General features: G+C 45.7%; 1 protein-coding gene across 4 annotated transcripts in view; it reads left to right on the top strand.

Annotated features, from left to right (window-relative positions):
* Window positions 1-26,631, top strand: part of SCN8A (sodium voltage-gated channel alpha subunit 8) — a 172,543-nt gene that overhangs the window by 80,328 nt on the left and 65,584 nt on the right. For all 4 annotated transcript variants that reach the window (XM_030884781.2, XM_030884780.2, XM_004711370.2 and 1 more), the window contains exons 11-13: window positions 1,948-2,310; window positions 16,317-16,449; window positions 22,701-22,939. In XM_030884781.2, the coding sequence (XP_030740641.1) occupies window positions 1,948-2,310; window positions 16,317-16,449; window positions 22,701-22,939 (735 nt within the window). The remainder of the gene's footprint in view (window positions 1-1,947; window positions 2,311-16,316; window positions 16,450-22,700; window positions 22,940-26,631) is intronic.

Here is a 26,631-nt window from a genome sequence, read left to right as displayed (position 1 = left end):
CTTTATTTAGACCTCTAATGTAATGTAACACACCTCTTACTTACCCTAAATCTCGTTGGGCTGTGTTGCCTTAAGATATAAAAACCCTGTGGGTACAACAAAGGGACGATTGAAAATATTAGTATCTACCAAGTTTTTTCTCATCAAGTCCTCTTAAATCCATGGTACCTCCAGCCCCCACCCCTGCTGTTCTGGTCAGTTCTGACTGGCAGCAACCGGACACTTCCTGAAGCATGGAGTTATAATTGGGAGTGTTGGGCTGTTTTAAGTGCAGGAGGGGAATGGTTGTCATTGGAAGGTCTCATACTTGTAGTTCACTCTTTGATCATTTAAAAATTATTAAGTTGTGCATATATAATATAATTTAAAATTAAGAATTCCAGTGACAAGGCTGGATTTGCTGTGACAGTGGGGACTGGTTTGCCATTTAGGCATTTTCTGAAATGACCAGAAGTAGTGGCTTTAAGATTCTAGTGAAAATGTATTTAAAACGTGATTTAAAGAAATCATCTTATTGAAAAATAAATGTTGGGAATGGCCTGTAGAAATCAAGATTTTGATGACTTCAATCTTTTCAGCCTGGTTAAATGAGGTCTAAGAGATTCATCCATATAATTAACAGTCACTTGTAAGTCCCATAACGCCTTCTGGTACCCTTCCCAGAAATCTGAACAGGGCTGTGCCTCTAACGACGAGGCAACAAATGTCTGCCAGGTGGACGGCCGTCCAGTTATTCACTCCCAACAAAACGGCAAGAGGAACTCATTGAATTGTCAGCCACATGAACATGGAAACACATTTTGCTTAAAAAATAAAATTTGCTTTAAAAAATAAATAAATAAAATGTGCTGATTGCTTACAATGTGATTTTTGGCAAATAACTTGGGAAGTGTTCAAGAAATACAAGACATTGTCGTAAAATTCCTCCATTTCTATTTTTATATGATTAAAATTTCTCAGGAAGGATAAGGGGACTGACGCTGACACTCATTCTATCAGTTAATAACCAATCTTATTAATGATATGTTTAAATAGTTTCTTAAACTCATTTATAAAAGTATAAATGTACCTAGGTAGCTTTGACTAATTGTATTGAGAATCATAAGAAAAACCCAACACAGCAAAGTTTATTTTAAATTTCTTAGAGGCTATGGTCACAAGAACTAAAAAAAAATTTAAGTACAGCCTATAATTTTTTTTGTAGCAGAAATGTGTTTTAGGTGAGAGATCAATAAAATACATTAAAGTATAAAAACATGTATTAGCGTAAACTCTCTGAGCAGTAAAAAAGGGGAACTAACTATAAATGGAAGGAGAAAAAGAAATAAAGAAATATTTGACGTAGCCAAGAGGAGTTTTACTTAACATGTCGTTATTTACAATCTGCTGGGAATTGCATGATGTACAAGTGTGTAAGCGTTTGATGAAGAGCAGTGTTTTATGTTAACTTTAATAGAAGGTGGAAGGTAAGAATATAATTTTTCAAAACGATTTCTGAGAGCAAGGGAGCAAAAACATTTGAGGACCCCTGGGAGAAGTAGTCACTCGGCCTCCAGGAGAAGGGCCCGCGATGCCCGCACGATTCACAGTGCGCCCCCATTGGCGCCCTGCTGGTGGGGGTTCTGCATTGGATTGCTAAGGGGAAGGTCAGCAGCTCGAACCTACCAGCCACCTCTTGGAGATTGACACCGCCCCCCACCCCGAAACCCAATGGGGCAATCCTTTTCTGCCCTATAGGATCGCTATGAGCTGGAATCGCCTCAATGGGTTGGGTTGGGTTTGCGCCTTTGGGCCAAATGTGGGTGCATGGGGTCCAATTCGAGTAAGTAAACGTGCATCCCCTGCGAGCCCATGGTAGTCATCGACACTGACATGGTCGGGGGTGGGGGGGCCTGTGAGGGGTCCACTGCGCATCGCTGACCCGTCTGTTTTTCCCTCCCTTTCCAGTCGCTGCTCAGCATTCCCGGGTCCCCGTTCCTCTCCCGCCACAACAGCAGAAGCAGCATCTTCAGTTTCCGGGGCCCGGGGCGGTTCCGAGACCCCGGCTCGGAGAACGAGTTTGCGGACGACGAGCACAGCACGGTGGAGGAGAGCGAGGGCCGCCGCGACTCGCTCTTCATCCCGGCCCGCGCCCGCGAGCGGCGCAGCAGCTACAGCGGCTACAGCGGCTACAGCCAGGGCAGCCGCTCCTCGCGCATCTTCCCCAGCCTCCGGCGCAGCGTCAAGCGCAACAGCACGGTGGACTGCAACGGCGTGGTGTCCCTCATCGGCGGCCCGGGCTCCCATGTCGGCGGGCGTCTCCTGCCAGAGGTGAAAATAGATAAGGCAGCTACTGACGACAGTGTAAGGACGTCAACAACTAGATCCAGGCTAGGCATGGCCATCTCCCTCCCTGGTCCCTTCTCCTCTCCGCTCCTCTCCTGTCTTGCCCACTCCACCTCGCCTCTCTCTTCTCCATGGTTTGGTCCCCTCCCGGGTTATTTCCCTGTCCTCTTTCACAGCCCGCTCTTCCTCTCTCTTTCCCCCACCTTCCTGCCTTGTTTCTTACTGTTCGCCCTCCTCTCCATCAAACTCCTTCCTCCATTCTGGTCACTCGTTACTTCTCTGCATCGCTGCCCGCCCCCCTGCCTCCCCCCTCCCTCCTGCTTTGACTGACTGAATGCCCCTGGCCGGCGGATCCTGCCCCGATGAGATGAGAATGGCATCCTGCCAGCCGGTGACCCAGTCGCAGCGGGTGTGGAGCTACCTCCGCTTCTGGTGCCGCCCAACCCCTCGCCTCTCCTAGGGAAACAGCTTGGAATCGAAGCGTTCACCTTTCCAGTAAGGCGAAGTCGGCTCGTTTGGAACGGTTTTCTAAGCCTTCGCTGCAAGCAGATGTGGGTTTTCCAAAGAGGAGCGTGCCCGTGGTGCTGGGCTGGGAGGTGGGCACCTGGGAGAGCCAGGCGAGTTGCAGAGAAGGAAACCAGGGTGCAGCTTACATAGAGGATGGAAATGGAAGCAAATCGAAGGAGGAAACGGTGGGAAGTGGGGGCAAGAACACATGGTGTCTGGGGGAGGAAGGAAAGAGGAATTTTAAATGCAATCAAATGTCAGGCTTTGGAGGCGTCGCAGATAACAGCGTCATAAAATCACTTGTCTAGCAGGTTGAACAAGGGTTACCTCTTTGGAAAAGCTGCCTGGTAGTTTATTTAAATTCTAAGCTGTTTACGTCTTGTTTCTGTTTGAAATTCGGATAACCTCAGTGATCCTCACCCTTCCTACCTCTGATTCCTCGACTTCCCTCCGCCCCTCCTTAGCTGATAAAAGCTCCTTGAGATAGCATGTCAGTCTGTTTCCGTTCTAACACGGCAGTTTTCTCTAACACAGCATGAAGACGAGCAGCCTTTATCAGCATGGTGCATGCGTGGAGAGAAAGTGGACACGTGTGGAGGAAATCGTTGCGAATGCTGTTTTGAAAGCCTTTTAGAGCAGTTGTTGACTGACTGTAGAGATAAAAGTTCACAAGTCCGTTTGGAAGTTCTGTTTTCTCTCCCTGTTATTTTAGTTAAAAGCAAATAGGTTTTCTCCTTCACGTGCTGCAGTTTTTGACAAGTTAAAGACTACTTTTTGCATCCATGATTTAATTGGATCTGAATGAAAAAGTCAGGAAGGCCGACCAAATGGAGCAGATTATTCCCGTTTTTCGGATGAGGAAGCAGGCTCAGAGAACGTGTTGTGGTTGAAGTTGCTCAGCTCAGCAGTTGTAGAGCCAGAAACCAAATCACCTGTTTGTGAGTTGTTAATCTTCATGCCTTCTGCACACAGCGGCAGGGCCATTCCTTTTCTGTAGGACTGTTTATTTGAGACCATCAGCAGCAGTAGTAAACAGGGACCCGAAGGCCCTGCTGAAACCAGGTGCATGGCCAAAATAAGTGGCAGAGATGATTGCCTCTCAGTGTTTTCTCTGATTTCAATCGTTATGTGTCTAGGAGCACGTCTGGAGGTCCTACAAATAGATAGGTAATTGTATTCTCTGATCTAAGAAACAAAAACCAGAGGCAGCTCAAGGAAGAAGGGGTGCACCTCTCCCCACATGAACGTTCAGTGGAGCCTCTGAAATGTTGAGAACCCAATGGAATCTTGGTGTCCTGGCAGTTTCAAAAATATATCTATTTCAGCCAAGTACTACATCTTGCTTTTCCTCTAAAGAGGTGTGAGGGAAGGTGTCCGGGAAGGAGCTTGACCTTCAGCATAAGGCAGGTGATAAGTGAGTTTGGGGGTTTTGTGTCTTTTTTTTGGTGGTTTTGTTTTGATTTTAGTTGCTTCTGTTGTATTTTGTGGGAGAAAAAGTGGAGAGCTGGTTGAGCGATGACTATGGAATATAAGACTTTATATGCCTCCTTTCCTTGTTAGCCGGTGGGGCTCAGCCCTTGGGGGGCTTTGGGGGAGTGGGGCAGGGAAGACTGCTTACCCAATGCCACAGAAGCACTTGGGGGACCTCTGCCCTTGCTCTAAGTGGTGACTGTATTCGGGGCTACACAGGAAATAGAAAAGCAGTACTATAAATGCATGGAAACCTTTCTCAAACCAAAGTATCAAAATGCGAAGCTATTGTTTGCTGACATTGCCTCCATCTAAGTATATATGCTCCTGAGAGCAGCACGTCCAGCTCTCTAACCCGTCCCTGAATCGATCCTGCCCTCTCACTTTGTATCGTGGCAAAACAACAGGGTGGGCACCTGTGGGGGACTCAGATTGTGCCCCTTTTCAGTGTTCTTCGAGCTTGGGGAACAGCGAAGGCTGAAGGGCCACAGTCGTGGCTGTAGGGTGGATGAGCCCTTGCTGCCCTCGAAGAATAAACAGGCATGTTGCTGCCATGGGGAAAACTTCCCTGGCACAACCTGCTGGGTCTTTTTCTCACCAGTGCCATTTTCAGTTTTTTTCAAACTTCTTCTTGATAAGCCCTCATGACTGTCTTGTGTCCTCTGAGAAAATTCATCAAGGTCATCACCTGTTGAGGTAAAAATAACCTTCTGGGCTGACCCCTCTGCCTTTCACTCGTCTTTGAGATCTTTGCGACCTTCCTTAAAATGCGTGCTCAGCCTAAAACCACCATAAACTTGTTGCAAAGCTTCAGTGCTTTGGGAAGGTATCGCAGAGTTTGCATTTTCTTAGAAATTTCATATTAGCCCCAACCTCCAAATCGCCTTTTCCATAGCACGGAACCACCCTTCCGTGGATTTCAGACACGTTTAAACACCTTCTGTTAGGAATAAACCCATACTTATGATTAGCAGTACTTTCAACTCACCTTCGTCTCTCATTCCCTGGGGCCTCCATAACTAGGAAACGCCGTTTAATCAGCAGTTACAAGGAAGCACATTCTAATTGTTCATGGTGTTTCAAATGTCTTAGTTATATACTAGTAGACCCATTAGAACAAGGGGAAGTTGGATATATCGTTTGTGTGGTACGTCAACTATTAAAAGGTAAGTGCATAGAGGAACAAAAATGACTGTCTAAAAGTTACCAAAGGGTGGCCTTTGGAGGGAGAAATTTGCGTGCGTGTTTTCTACACTGGGTGTCACAGGAATGTTAGGTGCCACCGCGTGGATTCTGACTCGTCGCAGAGTAGAACTGCCCCAGTGGAGTCCCCGGCTGTGCTTTGTATGAGAGCGGGTTGCCGAGTCTTGTTCCCACAGAATCACTGGGTGGGTTTAAACTGCCCACCTTTCAGATAGCAATTGAATGCCTAACTTTGGCACCACCAGGGGTCCTTACAACAATAGCTACCAGATATGAAGTGCTTACTACACTGTAACAGGAGCCCTGGTGGCACAGTGGGTTAAACATTGGGCACTAACCAAAAGGTCGGCAGCTCGAACCCCCCATCTGCTCCAAGGAAGAAAAATGAGGCTGTCCACTTCTCCAAAGATTTACAGCCTTGGAAACCGTAGGGAAGCTCCAGTTCCATGCTGTCCTATAGGGTCGCCGTGAGTTGGAATTGACTGAAAAGCAGTGGATCTTTACATACACGGTCTCGTTTACATCTTAAAACCACCCTATATGAGAAGCCATCTTTATCCTTTTATTAAAAGATGAAATTCATAGCAGTTTAATGACTTGCGGTGATGGACCTTGAACCAACACCTTAGTGGTGCTGAGAACGTGCTGACAGCTGAAATATCATCTCTTTGGGGGAAAAAAGAGAAAGACAGCAGTGTATCTTAAGTTATTATGGTTCGTTGCCATCAAGGCACCGCCAACGCCTGGTATAACAGAACAAGAACTGCCAGGGCGTGCACCAGCTTCCTGCTCCCTGCATTGCCCAAACCCAGTGGTGTAGCCGCTGTGTATTTTGAGTGCCTTCTGAGCTAAAGCACTCATCTTCCGACATCAAATCAAATAATATGCTGTCAGGATCCCTAGAGGGCTTTCAGAAGTGAATCACCAGACCTTTTCTTCCCAGGCTGTCTTAGTCCCCAAGGAGCTGTCAAATTTTGTTCTCTTTGTACCTGTTTACAATGGGTGACCCTGCTGGTATTTGAAAAACCGATGGCATAGCTCCTGGTGTCATAGCAACACAAAAGTTACCGCAGTCCGACAAACTGTCAGGTTGTGGGCTTATAATTTTATATGTAACCCAGGCCAGATGAGCAATTAATACCTCTGAGCCAGGATTCAGTGATTCGGCTGCCACACCTTTGGGATTTTTCCATAGCCAAGCAGCTTCACACGGGAGTCAGATCCCGATTGCTACCTGTTCATTTGGTTCATTTGCCTTCCCCTGAGCCATTGGAATGCTTCCAGTGATAAATTCCCTGCTTCCTGATGTCGTAGACGAGCCCCATGCCGATCTCCCACGCTACTAAGGCTTAAGATAGGCCATAACTGTTTTTACTTCAAGCTGGAATTAAGACATGTATTTCACAGGGAAAAAAAGTCATTCAAACAGCAGCTCATTAGAATCTTATCCACACCTACTTCATACCTTCATTAAGTATTCAGTTACGGTTAAATAGTGGTTACATTTTTTTTTTCTTCCTCTTTGATACCTTGGGAAGTTTCAACTTTTGCCTTTGGCTAAGGCAGGACAGGAGCCCTGGTGGCATAGTGGTTATGTATTGGGCTGCAATCCACAAGGTCAGCAGTTTGAAACCACTAGCCCCTCCTCAAGAGAAAGATGGGGCTTTGTATTCCCGTAAAGAGTTACCGTCTCAGAAACTCATAGGGCAGCTCTACCCTGTCCTGTAGGGTCCCTGCGAGTCGGCATGGACTCTATGGCCAGGAGTTGTTGAGAATCGTAAGTGAGAACCATTGCTTTTCACTAATACCGAGAGCAGGTATCACTGACCATCCAGAATCACACATTGCTCAGAAGGCGTGTTGAGTTCACTGGCAAACATCCAAGCATTTCCTATGACCGCCGCTCCTGATGAGGAAACGAGGACGTAGGGAGCTAAAGTGACTTCCCCGAGATTGCCCTACACCACAGATAGCATTTGAATCCAGAGCCTTAACCACGATGCTGTACAGACAGACGTGCTTCACCGTGTGACACAGGTGCTGCATTTTGAACAAATTGGAGGTCTGTGCCATCAAAAGTCCGTCAGCGCCAATTTTTTCTCCAACATCATTGTGTTAGTCCGAGTAGACAAGAAAAATCCATTGACACTCATATATGTGTAAGAGAGAACTTTATATCAAAGAGCAATTGTATACTAAGAAACTTCCCAGCCCAGTCCAGATCAAGTCCATAAGTCCAATATTAGCCCATATGTCCGATACTAGCCCATAAATACCTCTTTAGACTCACAGAGCCATGCAGTGATGCTGAATGCAAGATCACAGGCCAGTGGGTAGAAAGTCTTATAGATCCAGTGGCGATGGAAGCATCTCAGTGCTGGCGTGGCTCTCCACGTGGCTCCTCCAGCTCCAGGGCGCTGGCTCCATCAGTCTATCTCCATGTGGCTTGTCAACAGGAATGTGAAGCAAAGAGAGTGTGTGTCCCGCCTCCATGGAAGAAGACAGGAGTCCCCAGAATCCTCAGGAGACGGCCAGGCCCACCCAGAGGCCTCATTGGCTATGACCTGATTGACAGGCTAGAACTTGTTCACAATGCTAATGCACACTTTGTATAAACAGCAATATAGTGTAAACATAACTTTCATATGTACCAAAAACCAAAAACTTCATGGGACTCACTTGATGAGCGTGGTCTAGAACCCAGCTCATGGCTGCACTAACTTCCAGATTCAAGTTCTGTACTTACTTGTTAAGTGACCCTGGGAAATTAACTTACTCTAACCAGTTCTTTATTTAAAAAAAAAACAAAACAAGAGTTTTGGGTTGTTGTTTTTAAGCCTGTGTTACAAAACTATCATAAAAATTACATTAAATGACATATATAAAGTGTGAGATATATTATTTGGTCCAATCTTCTAGTTCAGAAAACAATTTGCAATTCTTTTTCTTACTTTTTTAGGCCTAATTAGCCCCAAGAAACAGATAGTGGGATTTCTACTGAATAGCTTTACTTAAAGAGGAGAAGATTCCTTCTAAGATTCTAAAGGCCTCTTCTTTGAGAAAGAGAAATAATGTACCGTTATTTTAAAGCGGAATGCTACAAAAAAAACTGAAAGGGGAATGTACCAGAGATTGATCGGTAGCTAGATTTTATGGCCATTTCTGAAATGTTCTAAGTCTTGTTTCCTAGAAAATTGCCACACAGATACATACCCAGTGTGTTTCTACTTAACAGTAATTTGAAGTCAATAAGTGGAGCTTCCTTGCGTGGACCTGTAGATGCGCAGGCAGAGCACACAGATGTTACAAAGGTATCTGAGAAGGACAACTATTATTTTAGAGGCTGGAATTCAATGGCTAAATGTCCTCATCGATTTTGCATTGAGATTAAGGAAAAATGGAACTCTAATAATGGGTTTGATTTTCAAAGAACCTAAAGTTCTCAAACTGCTTTCTCTGGTGTTGACCGTTTTACCCCAAAGATCATTAGACTGAGAACAAAGCGGCGGAGCCTTCTGGCTTGAAGGGGTTGTTTGTTCTCTGTGCCAGCCCCAGCAAAGTAAATCAAACTAAAAACCATACACCGCCACCACCCAGATACGACCTCCAGCTGGTGAGAATTGTCAGCCATGCCCGACAATAATGAGTTGTGTACCTGGCAAAATTCTAGGTAGACTCAATCCACAAGCTGCTGTCAGTGGGAAAGAGCCTGCTCTGGGTTTTCATCCGTTCTGGGAGTACGATCTGACACAAAAAACCACAGCCAACATTGTTAGTGATGCTGCAAAAGGCATAGCCACTTTGAATAGAAGCTCTCTGTCTCTCTGTCACTCAGTCCAGTCTGATGGATACAGATAACTTTAGACTTCAGGCACATTCACACATGACCTTCATAGTCCGTATTCCTGTAATGCTTTTCGCTGTCACCTATGAGTTGTGGAAGTTGTAAGGTGAATTTTTTTTTTAAAGGGTGAAAATGTTAGGTTTCTGGGATGGTTTAGCTCGGTTCTTGCTTTTCAATCCTGAAAGAATTCACATGGGAGAAGCACTTTTGTAAATCCAAGTAACTTGTATGAGAGAAAGGTACTACAGCCTGAGATAGTACACGCCATCGCTGGAAGGTGTGCAAGGCTGCATCGGGGGCTGTGGGACAGTTTGCAACGGAAAATGACTGTTTCAGGGAAGCGCAAAAAAGCACATGGAAATGGCTGCTAAGAGGAGTCCACAGAACCCAAAAGAGGAGTACTGGGACTGAAAAAGCCCCACTCACACAGGAGCTACCCCCCAGTCTGCCCTCAGTCTGCTATTTATCCCCTGTCCCCACGGGCTGGTGGGGGTGAGGGGGCGTGGTTGAGGTATTGGAGGATCTTAGCTGTTGAGTTGAGGTGCACTTGTGACATAATGTTGCTGGTGCCTAGCATTGTGTGCCCAGGTTGACCTTCACCTGCGCCCAGGTGACCCTAGTCTGCGCATGTCCAGGCTTGGATTTACCCCCTAAGTGTCTAAGGTGTGCCTGGTTTCTTTCCAACCCCTTTGTTGTGGCATGGGCAGCTAATTTTTGTTTAGCGTAGGCATTCGGTGGAGACAACCACTTTGTCCCTTATCTCACTGCCTTTCAAAGAGAGAATGTTCTGGCTAATTGGAAATAATCTGTAACACTCTCTTCCGCAGACTCTCCCAGAAAGTACACACATGTACGTTCTGATCAATCTCTTCACCCTGCAGCCAACCACTTATTTTCTCTCTTTAGACTTTTTATGTAGGTCATTTGGGTCAAGGTGTACAGGGAGGTTAGTTTTCCATTGGACGGTCCACACGCATCTTGTTTTGTGGCATTGATCGCCATCCCCACTGTGTGAACAGCACTCTTCCGACGTCCTCCCTGCGTCCTCATTTCCCATTCATGGCTCAGTGTTCTGAGGACTGAGTTTCCCCTGGGTGGCTATTGCTCACCTGTTAAATGATTTGGCTAAAAGGTAAGCCACGGGCGTGCATTCCATTTAAGGCTTAAAGGATGCCTGAAGGTCAGTCTCCAGGGTTCCCCCAGTCTACCAGACTAAGACTAGTCTTATTGGTGATTTTGAGTTTTGTTCCATGTTTTTCCTCCCACTCTTGTCGAGGACTTTCTTTTGTAATCTCAAATCAGAGTGGTCTACACTGGTAGCCTGGTATCACCTAGTGTGGGGGGCAGCCACTTCTGACTTCTACATCAGGGATTCATTTCTGTCATACTTGTGGAATTATGCAGTACGTTTCTCTTTAAAATCTGTCTTCTCTCCCCAAACAAGATGTTTCTGAGATAGAATTTTGTTTTGTATATCAGTAGCTCATTCCTTTCATTGCTGAGTGACGGCGCACGGCATAAGGATAGCACGGTTTGTCTAGCCATTCTCCTGTTGATAGATGTTTGGGCTGTCTCCAGTTTGTCACTATTAGGAATAAGCTTGCTATGAGCTTTCTTGTATAGTTCTTCTGGAGGATAAATATTTTCATTTATCCGGGATAAATAGCTTGGAGTGTAGTTTGGTGGTCATATGGTAAATGTATGTCTAACTTTATAAGAACTGCCAAATGGTTTTGCAAAACGGTATTTCATCTTTATACACTCACCAACAGTGTATGAGTCCCATTGCTCCACAGCTCAGCCTACATTTGGTGGTGTTAGCCTTTGGTTTTAGCATTTCAGATTATCTTACTGCGATTTTAATTTACATTTCTCTAATGATGTGATCTTTTCATGTGTCTGTGGGCTTCTCATATGTCTTTTATAATTGTTCAACTCTTGTAACTTATTCACCTTTTAATTTATTAATGATGTGTTTTTATATATTCTAGATACAAGTCCTTTTTTTTATTGTTATGAAGTCCAGTCTGGCAGTTCTTTCTTTCGTGGTATTCCTTTCTCATATGTTTTAAAAGAAGCATTTACCTACCTCAGGGACATGAAGGGGTTTTGATTCTACGAGCTTTATGGTTCTAGAGCTCTTACTTAACTAAAAATAAATGTTGTATGTGACATGAGGCACGGTCATCCTGGTTGAATACCCAGTGCTTTAGCATCATTTATTAAAAAGCCTTTTATTTCCTTACGAAATTCACTTGACATCTTGATTTTAAAAAAAAAAAGTCAATTGAAGTACATGTATGGGTCAGTGTGTAGACTATTATGTTCACCTAACACTCCATTTGTCGTTATTATTGTCAATTTAAGGCTTGACATGAGGTAGTGTAAATAGTCTGAACAAAAAAATAATATCTTGAAAGATTATTTTCCTATTTTTCTTCATGTGGCCTTATAAATTTTAGAATCATCTTGCCAATTTCTTCTCCCCCAAAAGCCTAGAATTGTGGTAAAGAATGTATTCAATCTATAGATAAATTTGGGGAGAATAGGCATCTTAATTATACTGGATAGTATAATCTATCTGATTGTGCCATATTTCTTCCTTTGTTTAGGCCATTTAAAATGACTCTCATCAAAATTGTATAATTTTTTTGGAGGGGGATCTTTTACATCTTTTGTTAGATGTATTAATTAGCATTAATTCTATTAGAATTTTTTCGGTATAAATTCTACATGCTTTTCTACATAATAATAATGTTGTTGTTGTTGTTAGGGGCTATTGAGTGAGTTCCAAGTGGTAGCCACCCTGTGCACAAGGAAGCACAGCCCCGCCCCGCCCCTTCCTCACGATCGTTACTTGTCTGTACCAATTGTTGCCGCCATTATGGCAATTCTCATCTTCGACCGTCTTCCTCTCTTTTGCTGGCCCTCCACGTTGCCGCATATGATGTGCTTTTCCAGGGACTGGTCTCTCCTGGTCATGTTTTCAAAGCGCATGAGATGAAGTCTTGCCATCCTTGCTTCTAAGGCACATTCTGGTTGTACTTTTTCCAAGACAGATTTGTTTGTTCTTCTAGCAATCCTTTGTTTGTTTTTATAAGTCAAATCTTTTTTTATTATTATTAAATACTTCTCTTGGGGCCTCTTACATCTCTTATCACAACCCATCCATTCATCCATGGTGTCAAACACATTTGCACTTATGCCACCATCATCATTTTCAAAGCATTCTCTTCCCACTTGAGCCCCTGATACCAGGACCCCATTTCTTCCCACCCTCCCTCACGAACCCTTGATAAGTTATAGATTATCATTTCCATATCTTACATTGTCCTCCGTCACCCCTCACCCCCTTTTCCATTGTTCGTCCCCCTGGGAGGGGGTTCTAGGTTGATCCTTGGGATCGATTCCCCCTTTCTTCCCCCACCCTCCCCTAATCCTCCCAGTATCTCTACTCTCCTTGTTGGCCCTGAGGGGTTTATCTATCCTGGATTCCCTGTGTTGTGGGATCTTATCTGTAGCAGTGTGCATGCTCTGGTGTAATCTGATTTGTAAGGTAGAATTGAGGTCATGATAGGGGGGGAAGGAAGCACCAAGAACTAGAGGACAGTTGTGTTTCATCAGTGCTGTACTGCACCTGACTGGCTCCTCTCTTCCCTGTGTCTTTTTTTTTTTTTAAATGATTGTACTGGGAGCTCTTACAGATATTATAATAATCCATAAATCAATTATATCAAGCACATTTTTACATATGTTGCCGTTTTCATTTTCAAAACATTATCTTTCTATTTGAGCCCTTTTTTCCCCTCCCTCTCCCACCCTCGTGATCCCTTGATAATTTATAAATTATTATTATTTTGTTATGTCTTACACTGTCCGACACCTCCTTTCACCCACTTTTCTGTTGTCCATCCCCCAGGGAGGGGGTTAGATATAGATCCTTGTGATCGGTTCCCCCTTTCTACCCCGCCTTCTCTCCACCCTCCTGGTATCGCCACTCTTACCACTGGTCCTGAGAGGTTCATCTGTCCTGGATTCCCCGTGTTTCCAGTTCTTAACCGTACCAGTGTACATCCTTTGGTCTACCTGGATTTGGAAGGTAGAATTGGGATCATGATAGTGTGGGGGAGGAAGCATTAAAGAACTAGAGGAAAGTTGTATGTTTCATCATTGCTATACTGCCCTCTGACTGCCTCGTCCTCCTCCCCACCACCCTTCTGTAAGGGGATGTCCAGTTGCCTACAGGTGGGCTTTGGGTTTCCACTCCACACTCCTCCTCATTCAAAATGATACGATTTTCTGTTCTTTGATGTCTGACACCTCATGCTATGGACACTTTGTGATCACACAGGCTGGTGTGCTTCTTCCATGTGGGCTTTGTTGCTTCTGAGCTAGATGGCTGCTTGTTTACCTTCAAGCCTTTAAGACCCCAGACACTGTATCTTTTGATAGCCGGGCACCATCACCCTTCTTCACCACATTTGCTTATGCACCCATTTGTCTTCAGCGAGCGTGTTGAGAAGGTTGGCATCATGGCAAGCCAGTCCAAGCGTAATCTTACTGGTTCTCCTTCATAGGTTCCCCTTCGTAACTGCTTTCAGGGTTCTTCCTTTGTCTTTAGTTCTGTAAAGTTTGGTTATATGTCTTTTAGACTCTCTCCTATGTGAAGTTCTTAAGTTTTTTGAATGGCTATCTTTTCATCTTTCATGTTGTTAGGGACATTTTCGTCCAATAAATCTTCAATAATATCTGTGCTTTTTCATTTTGTCTCTTTCTGTTCTGGAATTCTGATCACACATACCCATTCCTTTTGCTGTGTCACCATGGTTTTTTTAGACTTTGTGACTCTCCTCCCTCCCCCATCCTTTTTCCAGATTGTGCCTCTAACGGATAGGTATTGAGAATATTGCCTTCATTTTTGCTAATTCTGTCATCCATTGATTGTTTCACTCCTTTGTCTTTCCAATGCACTATCTATTTTAGTCCTTATCTTCTGGATTTCTATCTTCTGTTTTTAATTTTCCATTTATTGTGTCAGTTCATTCTAGTCTTACTGTCCTAAATCCTTTTAGCTTCTTGCCCGCGTTTTCCTTGATCTCCTTTATAATCTGATGAAGGGTCCTAACTATTATTCATTTGAAATTCCTTTTCAGGGGAATTATGAGGCCATTTCTTCCTCAGGAAGGTGTTGCACTTTGGTAATTTGAGCCACCTTATTTTGTTTCATTGTGTGATCTGAGGTTGTGCGTTGTGTCTCAGAAATGGCAGTGTTGTTGTATTTATTTTCTGATCCTATGTTAGTGTGTTTTGCCTAGGGTTTTTGTTGCTGCTGTTGTTGTTGTTGTTGTTTGGTGGGGGTGGAGGTATCTCCCCTTTGTTTTGTTTCAGTATATTCAGATGAGCAGGGCAGGCTTGTTACTCTGTTTAAGAGACTGGCACACTTAGCCACTCACCACCTGTCTCCTGGTGGGTGTGGTCACAAATGGGAATGTGTGTAAAGGTCGCTGCTCTTGTAGAGCCGCTGACGCGGGCTGAGCTGGTGTTGACCATTGTGCTGGTGAGCATAGCCAGTCTCTGGTTCCTACCCTGTCAGAACAAAGAGCCAGACGAGCTGGCAGCTCACCATTGTGTTAGTCTCCTTGTTCAGTGTGGTGGTTGTTTCTTCTTCTCATCAGTATTTGATCAACTTCTCTGTTTTCTCCTTTTAAACTCAGGATTCCAGGATTGACATTCAATTCCGTTGTTAAGGGTGATGCATGATAGATTAAAGAGTTTATATATTGTTCTACCCAGAAATCAGAAAGGTACACTTAGCCCCAAAGCTGCGTTAAATCCTTGCTTAGTGAGTAAATGTTTCTGTCGGAGCTTGTAGTACTTTGAAAGTTAGGCTATGGAAATAAATAATCTACTGTGTACTGTACATTTGCAAAAAGCAGCTCATAAAAAACTGGGATCAATACAAAGCCAGAAATAAAGAGTATATCTTTTATGGGGCTTCCTGGGTTCATTTTTAGATGATTGTCATCTGAACACGAAGCAGGTTGATCTTGTGTGTTAAAGGTCATGCCAACCAGACTGAGAATGGCAATAAAGGTGGCTTCTCAATGAAAGGTATTTTATCATAACCTGAGTTCATGGTTAACAAGCCATAGACAGATGTTGTGTACTGTGGCAGCTGGGACGTCCCAAGGAAGTTAGTCTTTTTTCCTTGCCATTTCTTTAGCTCTTTGCCCTATAAACAAGGCAAAAATCCTAAGGTGAACCAAATGGCACGATCAGTGAAATGGTTTGATGGATAAAACACTTTGATAAAATAGGGCTGAAATCTTGCATGGACTTTCTTCCCCGCAGTTCCTCAAATCTGTGTGTGTGTTTGTGTGTATTATGTTTATCTTGCCTTTTGTGTCTTAATTTGATGGATTAAGTGTGGATTGGGGGTAAATCTTTGACTTGTTAAAGTTCAGTTAGGCCCAGGTTTGGTGTATGGAAAAGGATGGTTTAGTAGAATGGCTGTGTTTTGACGGACTCTGCAGTAGTCATTAAAATGGTCGGGGATTTGGACCTTAATAAAATTTCAAGTAGAGGTTGATTTAAGTTCTAGCCAAATGCTCTGGTTCTAAGATAGGGACTAAACTCAAGGTCCACTTCTATTGGGTGCCCCAAGGGAAACCAGCCTTTCTGCTGTGTGCTTGGAGTTGATACATGAGGTACTTAGGTCCCAGCCAGACTTTTGGGCTCATTGTGGATCTGTACAAAGTAACCCTAAGTGACTCCGAGTTGTCATCTATGGAACTAAGGATAATCCTTGACTGACTTACTTTATTCTGTTTCTTGACGCGAATCCGATGATAGGGTCAAAGTTATGAATGCAGAGCATATGATCTTGCTGCAGTCTGGAATGTCTATCCAATAAGGCTCAGCCCTGGGTTTATAAGACTTGACTCACTGTATGTACTGTTCTTCCCAGGCTACAACCGAAATCGAAATTAAGAAGAAAGGCCCTGGATCTCTCTTAGTTTCCATGGAGCAGCTGGCCTCTTACGGACGGAAGGACAGGATCAACAGTATCATGAGTGTTGTTACCAATACTCTCGTAGAAGGTATGTGTCCTGCTGAGACATAAATATGTATCTTGCATGGCAACAACAATGTCCTTTGTTAGACTCTTTCAAAAATCGTCTCTGAGCTGTCGGGCCAACCCATAGAAACCAGCACCTTAAGTCCTATGCCAGATTCTACATGTACAAAAACAGATGAAGATTAACAAAGCTACTGCACACAAATAGGTAGGATCTGACATAGAAGTAAGCTAGAATAGCCTGAAGAAGTCTCTGGAATCGGAGCCAGTGGAATGTCTTGAAGCTTAGAGGATTGCAGGCTGAAAACTGCAAAGAAACAGAACAGTGGACTAGCCCTCAAGCCCCCTATCCCAACACATCCCCGCTGCTTTTTCTTTTTAACTACTTACAGCCCGTTTGGTCCTCCCATAAGCAAGAATGTAGTGTGCACACTGATTGCACCTAATTCTGCCTCTCCTCGAACACCCCCACCCAGCCATAAATGCATTAGAGGTGTGAGTAGGTAAGTGGGAACCCCTCATGCTCTGGGCTCCCTGTGCACAGGGAAAGAGTTGCTGACCGTCCGCAGTCACGTGACTGGCAGCGCCTGAGTTCTGTGCTCAGTCGTTCCTCCAAGACCCTGCCTTCCATGCTGAGGACGGTCGAAGGAGTTTCCATTGTACCACAGTCCCCCTGGCAAGCAGTAATAGAAGCATCCTCTCTAATGGAGGTCTCTGTTCCAAGTTCTTGCTTTCCTTGTAGATAGATTAAATGACCAAATTTCTTCTCACCAGCTTCTGGTGGCTCCTGGTGAATCTGTCCTGGGTGATGCATGTGAATCGAGCTGAGTTGTGCCATTGTTGATCAGATTATTCCTGAGCCTCGGGTTGCTGTTTAGAGTTCACACTCTACACTAACCCAACCGTAACCGGAGTCTCAGAGACAGAGAGACTCAACATGATCTGGGGGTCCTCGGAACAAGTTATTTTGTGAATCTGTTAAACCTCCACAGTACATCTCTTTGGGGGTGAGGAGGGACAGGCTGCAGGTGAGGGAGAATCTCTAGAAAGGAAATCCCTAGGGTGAAGTGAAAAGAATATTAAATTCCATCCGGTTCCCCACACAACCTTTATGTACTCTTGTTTTCTTTGGTTCCCATTGAGAATTTTATCCTTTTGAACATCTTTAAGCTTGATAGCGTGTACTTTGAGATTAGAAGCTAATAACTGCACATTATAAGAATCCAAGCTAAGGAACACTAGCCGAAGAACCTTGACCAGTTTCATTATTCATTATTTCCTCATTCACTTGGAGGCTAAGGTAGGATTTCTCTGAGTTTCTATGACAATTGGGAAAGGAAGACTAATAATTAAGAGTCCTACACAACAAAACGATCAACAAGGACGGGTAAGGAACCGGGAGCCAGGCTCCTGCGAGTGAAACAGCTAAGAGGAGAGAAATAATACAAATGTTAACACGCTGTGAAACCATATAGCCAATAACTGAGCAATTAGTGTAGTAATTGTTAAATGGGAACAGTCTGATGTGTAAGCTTTTACCAAAAACACAATAAAATATTGTTTTCTAAAAATTAATCCTTTATCAAAAAGGGGAGAATGAAGAACAAAATTTCAGACTTGATTCCAACTTACCTAGAACCGTGGAGGCTGGGTGATCCCCTGAAATTATTGTCTTGAGTGAATATTTTTCTGTTGTATTGTAATATTATTATTTTATTTCAGTGAGATTAAAATTCTATTAGGATTATTGCTGACTGCAGTGCCCTAAGCACCATTTTCCTACCCCCTGGGAACTCACAGCACCTTATCCTTCCAACCCCGAGATCCTTTTTAAAGTCTAAGCCAAACCACCCCATGGAGTCGTAAACGCAGGTGGTAGTTGAGCTCAGCCAGTGGAGGATGTGTGCCCTAAGCACTGTGCTTTTTGAAGATCTATCTATCTATCACATTGACAAGAGCAACTCAACGATTCGGTGGGAATTTTAGAAGCCAGGGAATGTACGTTAATCGGGAAAAAGCAACTCGAAGGAGAAGAATAGTTGCACAACTTGAAGACGATAATCAGTAAACATGTAGAAGCCATTGTTGGTGGGTATTCTCAACAGCAGCAAAATAAAATTAGGATAGATCACTTAAAATGTCATCTCTCCAACCCAGAGATGTCATTATTGGCAGAGATGGCAGAGCAAAAAGACCGTCAATGTGATGCCAAAGTTCTTTCTTAAGCGCCTTCAGTCCTAGCACAAAGTCGGGCTCAGGAACGATTTGTTAAACTGTCCTTTCCCAGGCGCAAGGGCGGTGGGGGGGACAGGATGCAGGCCCTCACTAATTCCCTTTTCTTCCTCTTCTCCACACCTCCTTCTTTCTCTCACTGCCCTGCTGTACTCCCTCCCTGCCGGTCGCCCAAGGCTGAGGTGGCTCAGGGGGAGAGAGGCGGCTGTCACTCGGTTCCTGAGTGGGAAGCCATCCCGTTCTTTGCCCATTTTCTAATTCCCATTATCCACACACCCTGCACACTGCCTGTTCTTTCCCATTCTCCCTCCTCTGTGTGGCTGCTTTTGTTAATGCTGTTGGGACGGACCTGCTGGAAGCAAAGCGTGATGAGTGGCTGAGCTGAAGAATGCGAGAGGGAATGAAAGGACGTAAAGAAAGATCTATTCCTATTTAGTCACTGGCCCCGTGTGTTTAATGTGTGCTGCCGCATTAGACGCATTAGACGCTCACATCGAATAATTGTTTCTCTTTCCCAGATTTCCAGTTAGGAAATGCCAAAGTTTTTTTTATTTTATACAACAGGGAAAGCCATTGTCATTAAGGACCTTGACCGCTCTGCACCACCCCTACCCTGCTGCAGCCTGGCTCGCCTGGGCCGCCACCGTGAACCCTCCAGGGGACTCAGCGTAATTCACAGTAGCAGTCATCGGCTTTGGGGGTATCAGAAATGTGAACAGTCACTGCCTTCTCCGCCACGTGCCAGCTAGCAGCAGACAGCCGGAGAGGGGTGGAGTAAAGAGTGCTATACCTCATTTCTCAGAGCAGTAAAACTATGGGGAAAGGAAAGAGAGTTAGCAACATAAAGAATGAAGAAACAGTCATAGAACGTGGCAATATGGATTCTCGGGTAAAATGCTTTTAGAAACTCCCCGGTAGGCTAGTAAGTTTCTGTTAAGGGTAATGGAAAACTTTGGAAACAGATAACGGTGATGATTGCACAACATGGTAAATGTAATTAATGTCACTGGATTATATACATGGAAAAGGCTGAAATAGCAAATGTTTTGTTGCGTGTGCTTATTACAGCTCCAAACAAAACTCCCCTATAGAGGTAACTAGCAATTTCTGTGCTCCCAGTCTTATTTATTCATTCTTTCATTCAACCAGCAAGCATCACGAGTCTGTTGCGTAGCTTATTTAATATCTGCCTTTCCCTCACAGCTGTCAGGAGAGGGCAGTAGGGGGGCGTGGTGGGAGGCTCCCTTGTTCAGTGCTTCCTCAGTGCCAAGGACATTGTAGGTGCTTAAAGGCTGTCGAGAGAAGCCCGGCCTTCAAGAACCTCCTGGTCTCCCTCTTGGTGGGACTAGGAGGCCTTCTCTGAAAATAATTCCCAGGATCCCTGTGGTGATACCTACAGTAAACTTTCCGAAAATGTCCAGGAACAAAATAAAGGGAGCCCGCAAACCTTTGGACTCCTCCCTTCCATACATTAACCCATTCCTCCCAACCAGATAACCGGCCCTTCCAGGCACATGGGGCCGATAACCGCCTGCCAGACTGTCATTCCTCACTCACCTGATAGGTCTTGCAAAGCCCCCGACGTGCCAAATCTCGTTACTTTTGGGGAAGCAGGTGAGATTCCACAGAGGCGCTTCCCTTTCTGGTAAATGTGGATGAGGTCTCTCCTGCCCTGGCTTTAAACCGGGGCACCCCTCTTTCCTGTCTGGCAAAGGACAGGAAGGACTTGGAGCCTAGTTCATTATCAAGGCTGACAACTGTGTCAGAAATGTGAACAGTCACTGCCTTCTCCGCCACGTGCCAGCTAGCAGCAGACAGCCGGAGAGGGGTGGAGATGAAAAAGGAACGGAACTAGATTTCCAAATATGCACTATGAGAATTTATGGAAATCAGAGAATCTTTTCATTTTCTTTTTTGGGGCAGAAAACTAAATTTACCTTGAGAAGGGAGGGCGTTCTGTGAGGAAGAAGCGAGAGCAAATTTTCTTCACAGACTTCCTTTCCCACGCAGACCTCCCACATGACGCTTGCTGGGGCCCGTAAGTCTGCGAAACCTAGGCAACCATTTTCTTAGCAACCAGGGAGCCAATCAGAAACCATAGCCCAAACTGCCCCATCTCAAAGAAAGCCACCACCATGGGCGCCATCCAGCTGGCTGGAATGCGGGAAAGTAGTCTGATCTAAGGCAGCGTCTTGTTCTTGGTGCAATGTTGGGAAATGTTTCATTCCCCACGTGATTCCGTTTTGTCAACAGATTTGGGCAGGAGGGAGATGCTCTTACACCTATCCCTGTTGAACCAACAATCGCGTTCTAAGTATGACCATGCTGACAGGTTTCCAGGGTACTTGGCGTTTTGTAATCCTAATCATTGCATTTCATATTGGATTTGAGGAGTGATTGGTTGGCTGCAGCCTCACGCTGCATCATTGGGACTGCCAGCGGAAGGGCTCCTTGCCTGCAGTGTCTGCTCGTGCTTTTCAACCTGCTGAGAGATCTCTTGTCCTGTGGTTTTCCGTCTGTGTTTTAAGAGTCCAAAGTTTCAGGGAAATATATCAACGAGGGAAGACGTTAACTGGTCTGTGACCCAGTCCCGTATTCCTGCTTCAACAAGCGCAAGTCGGGACTTGCGTGCTTTACATATTGGGAAGGGAAGGGGTCACATTAGATCTCGCTGAGCCAGGGACAGGACGTGTCGCTAAAAGGAACAGAGACCAAGGAGAGAAGAGGACAGGAGCCAGGGAGAGAGAAAGGAGGCACAGGGAAGGGTGGAGGTAGGAAAAGCAAAGGGATGGAAGACAAGGAACAGAGAGGAGGGAGAAAAGAGGAAAGGATTCCGATTTGGAATCCTCACTATACTGTAAACTCATGAAGGTGGGGACAGTGACTTGTACTCTTGGAGAACGTAATTGATGCATCCCACCCAGGACTTGGTTGACAGTGCTGAATCTCTTGCTACTTTTAATAGAAAATACTTTGAGAGCACTTACAATAATATATTCAATAATATATTCCAAGGCAGTGTGTGTGTGTGTGTGTGTGTGTGTGTGTGTGTGTTTCCCCTCACTTCTCAAAACAAATTAGAGTTAACTTGCCCAAGATCCTGCAGTTATCGAGTATCTGAACTGGTGTTTGAACCTGGCTAAGTCTGAGAGTCCAGATGTCGTCGTGGGTTACAAACGGGGCGGCCAACTTCATGCTCAGCACTTCGAAATCACCAACCAGACCAAGGGAGAAAGATGAGCTTTCTTTAAAGATTTAGTCTCGAAAGCCACAGGAGCTCTGTTCAGTAGTATTACCTTGAGCCGCAATTGACTAGAGGCTGTGAGTTTAGTTTCTCTCTCTCTTCTGTTGTTTCATTTATTTTATCAGGAGTCTGACTTTAGCGTCCATGCTGTTTGACTGCTGCTCTGATAGCCCTGTACCCTTTGGTAGGCCTTATCTCTTGCCAGGCTGTGTGCTAACTGCTGTAGATGCATTATCTCATGTAGTCCTTACCACTGTTCTGTGAAATAAGGGCCCCATAGAGAGGCTACATAGAGAGGTCAGCTGCCTTGCTTGGGATCACATGAAGTGTGGAAGTCCATTGGACCAGGAAGTCGGACTCCAGAGCCCAAGTTCCTATCCACCATGCCGTATGCCTGATGGATAGGGTTTTACTGGTCACTAGATCATTATAAGGAGCCCTGGTGGTGTCGTGGGTAAGCACTAGGCTATGGACTGAACGTTCGACAGTTGGAATCCACCAGCAGTTCCAAGGGTGAAAGACGGGGCTTTCTACTCCCGTAAACGCAGTCTCGGAAACGCCACAGGGGCTCGCTGTGAGTCAGCATCGAATCTATGGTAGTGAGAGGGAGACCGTTTTCAACATGGCAGGGACCTACGACTAATCGTGCTTCTTCCTCTGCCCTGAAGAGAAGCCAGCCTGAGGGACATGGTTGGGCATGTCAGCACGCACCCTTTAGCCCCGTTTGACTAGCAGTGCTAAGGGTTACCAGTGCATCAGAATGACTCGGGGCCCTCTTTGTTCTTTGCTTGGCACAGAGCTGGAAGAGTCGCAGAGGAAGTGCCCACCGTGCTGGTATAAATTTGCCAACACTTTCCTCATCTGGGAGTGTCACCCCTACTGGATAAAGCTGAAGGAGATTGTGAACTTGATCGTCATGGACCCATTCGTGGACCTCGCCATCACCATCTGCATCGTCCTGAACACGCTGTTCATGGCTATGGAGCACCACCCCATGACCCCACAGTTTGAACACGTCCTGGCTGTCGGGAATCTGGTAAGACGGCGCTCTGGCTCCTCAAGTGGGAATGTGGAGCGCTGTGCCCACAGGCCATCTTTCTCCTCTGGTTCTCAGAGCCGAGCTTAGTTGTTAAGAAAGTGCTGGTTCATTGGAAAGCAAAGAGCTCCTGCTCGCTGCTGTGGTCCCGGGCGGGGTCCTCCTTCTGACCAGCTCAAAGGCGTCATGTAGCAGCTGGTGACAGGAGGGAGGCATGGACAGTGGGTCAGTTTCAGCGACCGGTACCAAGGACTTCTGGATTTCCTTTTTCTTGTCCTCTCATTGCTTCTCACAGTGAAACCTGCATTCCTCCAGCAAATCACTTCCCCATTCGCCTTCAGTAACAACCACCACAAAATAGGGGCGCTCTTTTAGGGCATTAATGGAGCTATCCATTTGCCGGCAGTGCCAGGTCATTATCCACATGGAGCCTATTTAGGGGGAATGTTTCATTCTAGGCTGTTCCCGCTTGCAGTCCAACTTCTGGGCTGGCGTCCAGTTTCTGCCATGAGCTGGGCCGTGCCAAATTTATTTTCGTGGTGGCTTAAGTCATCTATTTAATTTTTTTTTTAACTTTGGAAGCTACGTGCACCATCTTAAAAATTAGATTCCACAGTAGATGCTTAAGTCAGATAGCTGTGATCGCAGGATTGGCAGGGTAACTTCCTTGGTACAGAAATCGAGTGGGGCGAATTTTGATACGTAATATAGAAGTCATTGGAAAGGAGCCGCCAGGTCACCTGGGCCTAATGATCCCAGGGGAGTTGCACCCAAGGTTGTGTTCAGCTCTGGCTTACAACCATTCCATCTGAGCATGAGCTTTTCCCAGTTTCTCTCTCTCTCTCACTCACGCAGCACATCCTTTTTACTTCTGGTTCTGAAAACACACCTGGCCAAAGGGGTCCTCTGTCTGCTTGACCCTCGTCGCCTGTGGTGTTTGCTGGTGAGCCTGCTAGCTGCTGGTGTGGCCGTCCCCGTGGCCCTGTCTGAGAGCAGCAGCACCTTCCCGGCCCGGTGCTGCCAAGGAAGCCCTGCATGCGGCCCTGTGCGGCCTTGTCATTTTGAAAGGGGATGAGCCTACAGGTGATCCAGGGGGTCTGCTGACAGGCCTGAAAGCTGCCTGAGCTGACACCGGGGTGTCACCCTTAAAAAAATGTGGAACCAGTGGGCAGTGTCGTGTCAATACAGGCTTTGTGCTGTTGGCCACAGGTGAAGCGATGAGAAAGACAGGACAGTTTGTCGTGACCTTGGTCTTGCTATTGCTGGGTCCCCTGGAGCATTTTGTTCTTCTCGGTTTGCGTGTTACGGAGTCCGTCTGTGATTTCCAAGGGTTCTGACAGGCCTTTTCACCGACCACCAGCACAGCTGTCCCAAGGCCAGTCCAGCGAATGGTGTTCTTTTTCCCTTCCTTAAGAGATCTACAGATATGTGGGGTCACATCAGAATGCAAGTTCAGAGCCCTCAGAAGCCTTTGCTCAGGACCATCAGTGAAGAGAGAGATGAAAGGGGAGGCGGCTAATACAGAGGGGCTCCGAGAGGCAAGCCCCGCAGGACCACGTTCTAAAATAGAGAAGTGCCTTAGAGGCTTTCAAGGGAAAAGTAAAACTGGCATTGAAGGCAAAGAGGGGTGGCTGGTTCCAGGAACTTAGGACTGGCCAGTGGGTTGGATGTGGGAACGGGGGAAAATCAAGAATGTACTTTCAACCCAAACCAAACCCTCCTAGGGGGTCGATTCTGGCTCCTAGCCACCCTGCAGGACAGGTAGACCTCCCCTGTGAGCTTCTGACCGTGACTCCTTATGGGAATAGAAAGTCTCTCTTTTCTCTCAGGGAGCAGCTAGTGGCTTCAAACTACTGACCTTGTGGTAAGCAGTCCAACATGTAACCACTATGCCACCAGGGTTCCAAGCATGCACCTAGGTGTGAGCATTTCATGACCGATGGGACAGTGGGGCTGGCTGAGTAAGGAGCAGGTTCAGTGTTTAAAATCAAGAGTTCTGTGTTGGCCATATTAAATGGAGTGGAAAGGCCAAATTAGACATGTGTTGGACCTCAGGGAAATGTACATCAAGTGTGTGTTTTATGGCCGATAACAGAAATTCAAAGATGTGCTTCGCTGCCAGTCAGCACAAGTGCTGAGTGTGGCCCCAACAGCACAGAGCTACGAGTCAGAAGGTTGGGGGGTGGTTCTTGTTAGAGAAAGCGAGACCCTAAGGGAAGCCGTTGATTTTTGTCCTGAAATGTTTTGCACTAAAACGAGAAAACAACTCCAAAATGGCTAAACACCAAGTTTTGGGAACAGTTAAAAGAACTACTAGCCATCTGCACTGTCTGCGCATCCATACTTCATGAGGAGAATGTTCGCGGTGCAGCTGTGGAGATCTGTCCAGAGCCTTCGACTGGGTCTGAATATGGGGGATGAAAGTGGGGGACGATTATGGGGGACGAAGGTGAGACTGACTAGGTTAGGGGCTCCAGAGTACAGCTCTTGTTTTACGGTTTGTCTGGGAGGCGTGCAAGGAGCCCTGGCGAGGTAGCTGCTAACCTCGGAGTTTGAACCGATGGGGCTTCCTGCTCCTGTAAAGAGTCCGTCTCAGAAAGCCCCAGGGGCAGTGCTGCCCTGTCCTGTCGGCCGCTCTGAGTCAGCACGGACTCCGTGGCAGTGAGTTTGGCTCGTTGGGTGTGAGGCGGGCCGTGGAGCCGGAGTGGTGCAAGCTCCCTGAACAGTTAGCACCTCAAACTGTCCCGGCAGCACCCCAGAAGTGCTTCTGTAAAAGTTACAGCCAAGAAAACTGTGTGGAGCAGGTCTGCCCTGTAACACGGGTCACCCTGCGTGGGGGCTGATTGGAAGGCATCAGACAGCAGCATTGGGCGAGCCAGTGTGTCTGTAAGGTGAAGAGCCCACCTCTGCCCCCGTCAAAAGAAGTCGGCAACAGGAGGAACTGCCAAGGCCCTGTGGTTCCACTGCTTCGTTTTGTAGACGGCGTTGAACCCAGAGAGCGCAGCGACGGACACGGCTTTCATGTCGCCTCACAGAGGAACACGGCAGTGAGTCTACATGAGGGGCTCTTAAAAACAGTCTCAACTACGGTATCCAGAAAACTCTTCCTGGAGAGTGAGCTGCCAACATAGCGCCATGGTCTGCTTATTTAACAGTTTTACTGGCATATCACTCACAAATTGTATAATTTAATAGTTAAATACTCTTAAGAATTGTACAATTAAAAAAAAGAATCATGCAACCATCCCCACAGTCCATTTCAGAGCATCTTCTTCCTTCTTGTGCTCATTGTTAGTAGTTTTCCATTTCCCCAGCCTCCCCTGCCACATTCCCAAGAAACTATTCATCCAGTTATTGTCTCTATAGATTTACCGATACAGAAAAACATTTAAAAAGCAAAAATGACTAAAAACAATAACACGGTAAAATAGGAAAACCTCAATAGAAGAGACAGCAGAAAATATTAAAAATGAGAACACATTTAACATGGGGCGAAAGGGAGATCGAATGATAAGGTGCCAAACTGTAGCCCACCTGCATCTACAGTATCTGCTTTCCAAAGCACTGTGCGCTCACGTCCCTGGTCTGTGGCCGGAGGGCATTCATCGGGCGCAAGCCACACGTATTCCCCCTTCACGTTTTCCTTTTCACTGAACCCACAAGGGAGATCAAATGGTAAGATAATACATTTT

Source organism: Echinops telfairi, unplaced genomic scaffold (genome assembly GCF_000313985.2).
Source record: "Echinops telfairi isolate 266 unplaced genomic scaffold, ASM31398v2 ScPeMD7_12;HRSCAF=54, whole genome shotgun sequence".
Classification (NCBI taxonomy): Eukaryota; Metazoa; Chordata; class Mammalia; order Afrosoricida; family Tenrecidae; genus Echinops; species Echinops telfairi.
Note: the sequence above shows the minus strand (reverse complement) of the source record. Positions and strands in the feature narration are given on the sequence as shown.